Source organism: Ipomoea nil, unplaced genomic scaffold (assembly GCF_001879475.1).
Source record: "Ipomoea nil cultivar Tokyo-kokei standard unplaced genomic scaffold, Asagao_1.1 scaffold2779, whole genome shotgun sequence".
In the NCBI taxonomy this organism is placed as follows: domain Eukaryota; kingdom Viridiplantae; phylum Streptophyta; class Magnoliopsida; order Solanales; family Convolvulaceae; genus Ipomoea; species Ipomoea nil.
In genome coordinates, this window is record NW_017619207.1 from 3,530,039 (window position 1) to 3,538,052 (window position 8,014).

General features: G+C 36.9%; 2 protein-coding genes across 2 annotated transcripts; one reads left to right on the forward strand and one right to left on the reverse strand.

Annotated features, from left to right (window-relative positions):
* Positions 1 to 534: 534 nt before the first annotated feature.
* On the reverse strand, positions 535 to 3,786 carry LOC109157328 (exocyst complex component SEC8-like). Its single transcript, XM_019305226.1, has 9 exons — positions 3,654 to 3,786; positions 3,426 to 3,499; positions 3,048 to 3,131; positions 2,867 to 2,946; positions 2,664 to 2,764; positions 2,320 to 2,432; positions 1,920 to 2,007; positions 801 to 931; positions 535 to 624 (listed from the first exon to the last, which is right to left on the reverse strand). The coding sequence occupies exons 1-9, from the start codon at positions 3,679 to 3,681 to the stop codon at positions 535 to 537; spliced, it is 789 nt and encodes a 262-aa protein (XP_019160771.1). The 5' UTR covers positions 3,682 to 3,786.
* A 1,157-nt stretch (positions 3,787 to 4,943) lies between these two features.
* LOC109157329 lies at positions 4,944 to 6,631 on the forward strand. The gene is made up of 2 exons (XM_019305228.1): positions 4,944 to 5,967; positions 6,072 to 6,631. The coding sequence occupies exons 1-2, from the start codon at positions 4,944 to 4,946 to the stop codon at positions 6,629 to 6,631; spliced, it is 1,584 nt and encodes a 527-aa protein (XP_019160773.1).
* The last annotated feature ends 1,383 nt before the right edge of the window (positions 6,632 to 8,014 follow it).

Below are 8,014 nucleotides of genomic sequence, written 5' to 3' on the forward strand. Positions count from 1 at the left end.
GTAAAAGACAATAGGCGACCATTGTACAATGGTCGCCTATGAGAGGCTCGCCTAAAGGCATCGACTTTACGCGTCCATTGTGAAATGGTTGCGCATTGTTAGTAATACGCGACCGTTCTTGACAAAGAACGGTCGCGTATTGTATTTTTTTTTTTTTAATTCGCATAAGTCATCCGCGACCATTTTTGGCTAGGAATGGTCGCGAATGACTTTTAATTTTTAATCATTTATTTAATTAAATTAAAATCCCTAATTTTTTTTTTATAATTCCTTTATCAGGTATAGCTTATTATTCAAATCCTATCAACATTACTCCACAATACAATTTATCTATCAACACACTTTAAAACAATACCTTTAACACAAACAATGCAAATACTATATATCATCAAATTAAACACAATGCAAATATACTATCGTCAAAATACAATATATAACACTTAAAATCTTCAAACTTTAATACAATTAGACCAAAACATGCCCAACTCAATACTATCATCAAAAACAAAATACTTTTTATCAATAAAATAAAAGTTATAAGCACTCAGAAAAGAAGAACTTTGACCAATGCTCTTGAAGCTCATTTATGTCGTCGATAGAATACGGACTATCGCTTTCAAATGCCTACAAAAAATTAAATTAATAAAATTATTAAATTTGTTAATTAATAAAATATAACTTAACTATACATAGTTCTATTTAAATCCACTTACCTCATCCAAATTATCAACAGATGAATATTTTGTCACGAGATATAAAAACTATACTCACATAAAAACTACCACAAGGAGAACGCTTACCTTGAGTTCGCTTGCCATTTGCTCATTGTCTGTGTTTGGGACTCCCCATTTCAAAGCAATTTTTGCTATATGACATTTCTCCCACAATTTAAACATTGCTCCGGTCAATCCTTGGAGTTCTCTATTTATCCCTGAGGTTACATGGAAATAAAATTGTCAGACTCGAACATGAGACGCCACAAATTACAAAAGCAAGAACAAAATACCAAGCAAACAATGAGTTGGCAAAGGACGAGCAAGCTTCCTCAAGTACGTTAGCTCATATAAACGTGGTTTTATTGGGTGCCAAAGGTCCCAAGAGCATACACTTATAATTCATGAAATGGCCTTAAAATATACCTGCTTGATTGGCCTCAACTTCAGTAATACATCACTTATTTCCATCTTAAGTTCTCAACCTCTGAATCCTCAGCACTAGAAGCAGTATTTTCTGAGCTTGCATAACCAAGAGAACATGCACTAGCTGGAAAGTAGCATTAGATTTTCAATCTTCCAATGAGCATATAACTTTGCTTTTCAAGAACTGCCTGTTAAACAACCAAGTCACGTGAGGTAGTCATCATAATCTCCTCATAATCTATTCAGATGATAAAAATGTTATTCTTAATCAGAAAAAGCAATGAAACCATCAAGAAACTTAATAATTTTACACAAGACTTCTCTACAGATAATGACTTGCATATTAATGGCATCAATAAAGAATGTAACAGAGTGGCTAACTTCATAATGAGGGACCATAAACAGCCAAGCTTGGCGTTATAGGGGTCATAATGTCAAAGAAGATAAAAGATAGGGACCAAAAGAGGAATATATATCCTTATGTCTTGTTCATTGTTATTATGAAACCATCAGTATTTTCAAGTCGCTATAACACTGCATTGTCTTAATCTGGCAATATTTCTAGGCAGAAATAAAGAATAGGAGTTGAGGAAAAAAAGAAGGAAAATGCAGGTTTGGAAAAGCTTTTTCCACCATACTGGTCATGGATAATGCTTATTAAGCCAGCGGCACCTACTAAAAATTAAATTGTTGTGATCACTGCTTAATTAAAAATAAAATAAGTCTAGATAAAGAACATGAAGTAAATGAAATAACTTGCCTCCATGTATGAAGTTCAACATCTTTCGTATGTCCTTTCATTAAAAGTTTGCACATAGTTCACAAGATCAGCCGCAAATTTAGGCATTGCTTGAGCCCAGCCAAGTACCTGCACAAAAAGACTAAATTTCAGTACAAGAATTTGAGAATTTCAATTAAACTTATAAACCAGATAACGAATAAGAATAAGACAGCCCATGTCAGAGGGAAATAGAGACAGTTCAAGAAAAAAACATACCAAATCAAGCAAAGTGTTCTCATTTATATTAATTTGTTTTCTTCAGGTTTTCAAAGTGAATTGGGATGAATCTTTCATTCTGCCCAGTTTGTACTTTCCAAGAATACAAGCATAAGTTCATAAATTATAACAAGCTCAAACCATGTAACAGCTTAAAAATCTACAGAAATAATTAACAGATACCTCTTTCGCTAAAAAGTCTATTGCCAAAAGTCCTTGTAACACAGGTCGTCCTTTCTCAATTGAAGAAGAGAAAGAAGTCGCAGCTTGTGCTCGTGGTCGAAATGTAGCTGGGCCTGTAAAGCAATAGTGGATGCTTATACTAGCAACAATAGTCATTTGTTAACCTGTATTTCTTCATATCAAGGCATAATTGTTGTATTTCATATCATTTCTAGAACAGGTGGAAGTATCACGCAATATTGATGCATGATGCCTAATTTATACTTGTAATTAGCACACTATCTCTTTCTTAGGGGCAGCTGGTATTAACTAAGGTAAATTGAGAGAAGTGTCATCGGACTTACTTGCTATGGCCTGTTGTACAGCTTTCTTGTAATCTACAAACATTGCTGGTAAGAAGTGATACTTCACAAAGTTCTCAACAAATGCTAGCAACCCATCATTCCTGCAAATGTCAATTGCATTACCATTACTTCAGATCATTCCAATGTTTAACAGACCTCCATTTGAAACGGAAAAAAATGAGAGGGGATATCCAGCGCATTACCTTAGGTGCACCAATTCCTTCTTGTCTGACTTCAATACATTACCATGAGAATCAATTCTTTTCATGAATATATCATGTCTCTGTTAGTCATCATGAGGAGAACTATGAGCATAAGAGCAATGGCAGACAAGAAAAGAAAGAATCAAAAGATCATAAAAAAAGAACATTTTACACCACATACTATGTCAAGATGTTGCTCCCCACTAATATCCATGGCATCTACACTAAGTAATGAACACCTGATGGCTGGAAAGGTGACATCAAACTGCACAAACAAGTAGAAATAGTAATATAAGTCTTCAAAGATAAAGATAGATCAGGCACCAAACTTATTGTTGCAAGTACAAGTAAAAAACATGGTCAGGAATCAGGATTGTTGGAGACTTATGTTAGACAAAAACATCACAATTCATACACCATGAATATCATAGAAATAATAAAAGTATTGAACTTTACACCCAATAGTGCCTCACAGATACAAGGTTTAACCAGAGGAACAACAGAAAGCATATGGTGAAAGCATTTCAATTTCAATACTGCATAAAGTAAGGAACTTTTCATTGATATGCAATTTTTCTCCTCTTGAAGTGTCTACAATAAGCCTAGTCTCAGTAACAGTATGGAGATACAGTCCTGCAATTCAATTCAACAACATAACCTCCCAATCAAAAACCAAATATTCCATAAAATTAACCAAAATAACGATCAAAATGCTTCTAGCAGAAATGTCTCACTGATCAGAAATATCGCAATGGGTAAATCAAGCTGGGAGAAGAGCGAAAAATACTGAACTCGGAGAAGAAAAGCAGGAGCATGGCGATGGAGGAGACGAGGGTGATAACACCGCCGGAGAGGGTACGGTTGTAGAAATCCTCATTGATTTTCGGGTAAGCATCCAAGTTCCTGAGCTTATTGAATACTTTATCAGAAATATCAGAAATCTCTTCCCTTTACCGCCCCGGACGTGGCTCGTCGGCTTCTGCAAAAGGTAGACGACGGCACAGCGAACGACAGCGAAGGAAGCGAGAGTACGGAATTTGGTGCAGATGGCGTCAGACGATCGGCAGATGGCGTTGAAGATCAGAGATCGGCGTTGGAGACGGCGTCAGACGATCGGCGTTGGAGACGGCGTCAGACGATCGGCGTTGGAGACGGCGTAAGACGATCGGCGTTGGAGACGGCGTCAGACGATCGGCGGCGTTGGAGACGGCGTCAGACGATCGGCGGCGTTGGAGACGGCGTCAGACGATCGGCGGCGTTGGAGACGGCGTCAGACGATCGGCGTTGGAGACGGCGTCAGACGATTGGCGGCGTTGGAGACGGCGTCAGACGATCGGCGGCGTTGGAGACGGCGTCAGACGATCGGCGGCGTTGGAGACGGCGTCAGACGATCAGCGGCGTTGGATGAGACGGCGTCAGACGATCGGCGTTGGATGAGCAGAGGATGATCGAGCAGACGGCGCGGTATGAGATCTGATGGAGCAGACGGTACGTTGAGAGGATGAGCAGATTGATCAGATCTAATGGAGCTAGCTTAGTGATGGGTAGATCTAGGGTTAATATTAGGCAATCATTTCTATTAGAAATGGTTGCCTATTATAAAACAAGTTCTATTTTAAGGCAACCATTTCTATTAGAAATGGTTGTCTATTATAAATTAATTTTTTCAAAAATAAATACAAAATACAATGGGCAACCATTACAACTAATAATGGGGGGTGGATTATTGATCACTTATTTACAAAATTGTCACCGCGAATCTTTGGGCTAAGATTAGGTAACCATTCTTTCAACAATGGTGGTCTATGGTCCATCTTCTATGTTCAATTTTGTACTAGTGTAACCAAGTTTGTTTAGACATTGGGAGGTTTTTTTTTATGAGAATGCAATACCTTTTAATGTGGCAAGGAGTCCTTCATTTGTCAACATGCTTCGGTCGGTTGGCGCATATGGTCGGGGATTTAAGCCTCCAAGCATGTACGACCTTAGGACTTGGATATTAAAGGAAGAGTTGACAACAACAACAAAAATTATTGATAACATTAAGAGCACATGGCCACCTACCGGAGTTTCAATCATGTCTGACGGTTGGCAAGATATTAGACATAGGAGTCTAATTAATTTCCTTGTCATTAATCCTAGTGGTACAGTTTTTTGGAAATGTGTTGATGCATCCGAGCATGTGAAAGATGCTAAATTGTTGTTTCGGTTGCTTGATGAAGTTGTTGAGGAAGTTGGAGAAGAGCTTGTGGTTCAAGTGATAACGGATAATGCAAGCAACTACCGGGCAACGGGACAAATGCTTATGGAGAAAAGGAAGCATTTGTATTGGACTCCATGTGCTGCACATTGCCTTGATTTAATGCGAGAAAAAATTGGAGAGCTACCACAACACAAAAATGCTTTGATCAAGGCAAAGAAAGTGAGCAACTACATTTACAATCATTCTTTGGTTTTGAGCTTGATGAGGCAATTCACTAACCGAGAGCTTATAAGGCCAGCAACTACTAGATTTGCCATCGCATACTTGACATTACAAAGTATTTATCAAGTGAGGCAACCATTAGAGGGTATGTTCACTTCTGAAAAGTGGACAAATAGTAATTACGCAAACAAAGCTGATGGGAAGGAAATTAGAAGAATAATTTTGAGGGATAACAACTTTTGGCCAAGTTTAATCTATGCTATCAAGACTACAAAGCCTTTGGTTGAAGTATTGAGGCTAGTAGATGGAGAAAAAGAGCCTGCAATGGGTTTTCTTTACAATGTTATGGATGAAGCAAAGGAAAAGATAGCCAAGAACTTGGGTGGAGAAGAAAAGGATTATAAGGAGATATGGGATCTCATTGATAAAAAATGGGAGATTCAGATGCACCGAGATTTGCATGCAGCTGCTTACTTTTTAAATCCCCGTTGCCATTATGCTCCTGGTTTTTCTACACATGTTGAGATCAAGCGTGGCTTATTAGATTGTTTAGCGAAGCTCATACCCAACATAGATGAAATGGAGAAAGCTGACGTACAATGTAGTGCTTTCCACGCTCAACAAGGATTCTTTGGGTTGACTCAAGCTAAAAACACACTCTACAAGCGAAGTCCCGGTAATTAAAGTTTAAATTCTTACTTAAATAGTTAAATATGAGTGTTAATTATAGATTTATAGTAAATTTAAATACTTAATGCTATATTGTTATTATTCTTTTAGTTGAATGGTGGACTCAATATGGAGATGGCACTCCCGAGCTTCAAAAGTTTGCCATTAAAGTGTTAGGTCTCACTTGTTCTTCTTCTGGATGTGAGCGCAATTGGAGTGCATTTAATCAAGTGCAAACCAAAAGAAGAAACCGTTTGACCACGGCAAGGATGAATGCTTTGGTTTACATCTTGTACAACAAAAAATTGAAGGATAGGCATTTGAAGTTGAAGTCATTGGGAAATGATGAGGATAATTTGTTGATTGATGAGTTGCCATCGGATGATGAATGGCTTGTGGGTGAAGATGAATATGGTCCCAACATAAGTTTAGATGACATTAATGTTGATGTTTTTGAGGGGGAGGGGCCATCACAAGCAACTCAAGCTCAACCAATTGAATCCTCAAGCAAGAACTCCAAGAAAGCTAGTGCACAAGGATCAAATAAGGGAAAAGGAAAAATGAGACTAATCAATGAAGATGAAGAAGATTGGGAGGATTTTGATGAAGATAGTGACAATGGGAATGATGAGGATATAGACAATGATTCTCTAGATGAATTTATATTGTGATTTATGATGTGTTTGACTGTTTGTTTGAATGTTTGATTGTTTGTTTAGTACTTTAATCTTAGATTGTTATGCATTTGTTTGCTTTAGACTTATATTATGTTTGATGTTTTGTGGTGTGTTTCTTTGAGACCAATGAAACTTTTAGCTAATGAATATTAATCTTATATTTTGGTAAATTTTATGAATAATGTTTACAGGCTTACAGCTTACTAATATATTCTGAGGCTAAAAATTGAGGCTTACGCCTCGCCTCAAAATAGAAAACGCCTCAAGGCACGCCTCCGCCTTTTTAAACCTTGTGTGGCAGTGCTATCAAACCTACTTTTTGTTGTTGATTGGACTAAGTTTGAACTCTTTGTTGGTGATTTACCTATTTCATATGTTTTTAAATCATTCCTAAACATCTACGTTGTACTTTCTATTTTTCTGTATATCTAAAGGTGTGTTTGGTTCGTACAATGAAATCGGAATCGGAATGGGTATCAAATACTTGGTAATGGTAATGGGTTTTGGTGAAAGTATTTAACATGTTTGATAGTATGGTGGAATGGGAATGGTTACTAATAGTAGTGCTTGAGAATGAATAAGGACATGAAACTCTTATTTTATTTGGGTATGGGTTTTTTCAATTGATGGGGTATTCGAAACCCATAGTAGTGTTCTAAAAACCTATCAACCAAACAATAATAATCACTTTCATACCCATTCCTATGGGCAAAACCCATCAACCAAACACACCCTAAATGTATGCAGGAGGAGTAATGGGCATGTGGGAAGATTTCTAATTATGTATACAGACTTAACTAATTCATTGCAGCATGGTTTACATCTATACACGGTTGTGCATACGTTGTTTTCTATTGTTTTTTGCAGGTAGTGGAGCACCTTCCTAATGGCAAACATAGAAGATGATGTTCTAGAGGGATGACTAGAAGATTGTCTATGTACTTTATAAGGATTGTGTAAGGGGGAATGTCAAAGGAGAACAAATAAAGAAAACAAAATGGCCTCATTCTTAAGATCCCTGATATGCATTAAAACAACTAACTGAGCATGCCAACATCATAATTTTCTATCCCAAAAACCAATCAGGCATTCAAATATCAAGCCTAATGCAATGTGAGTATTGCTATCATCATGCAAATATGTGTATATTCTCAAATAATCAACTTTTCAAGTTGATCAAATGATTCAAGATACTGAAATTGACTTAAAATTTCAGGAACTTTGACCCAGATTGCAAAATTTTCTGGGGAAAAATGGTAATACATTTTGACACAAAATTTTACAGATACAAAGTTGCAAGTTTAGAATGTACATGAAATAAAAGTTTTAATGCCAATCAAATGTCTGGAAGTATTTTTTCCAAAAATTTTTCCAACA

What these genes read in the sequence shown, in the direction of transcription:
- LOC109157328 (XM_019305226.1), bottom strand. Translation starts at nt 3,681, where the DNA reads ATGCTCCTGCTTTTCTTCTCCGAGTTCA. An exon ending in GCTTTTCTTCTCCGAGTTCA is followed by an intron (nt 3,500 to 3,653) that starts GTATTTTTCGCT and finishes ATTGAATTGCAG; the next exon opens with GACTGTATCTCCATACTGTT. An exon ending in AAATGGCAAGCGAACTCAAG is followed by an intron (nt 625 to 800) that starts GTAAGCGTTCTC and finishes AATTTTTTGTAG; the next exon opens with GCATTTGAAAGCGATAGTCC.
- LOC109157329 (XM_019305228.1), top strand. Translation starts at nt 4,944, where the DNA reads ATGTCTGACGGTTGGCAAGATATTAGACATAGGAGTCTAATTAATTTC. An exon ending in ACTCTACAAGCGAAGTCCCG is followed by an intron (nt 5,968 to 6,071) that starts GTAATTAAAGTT and finishes TTATTCTTTTAG; the next exon opens with TTGAATGGTGGACTCAATAT.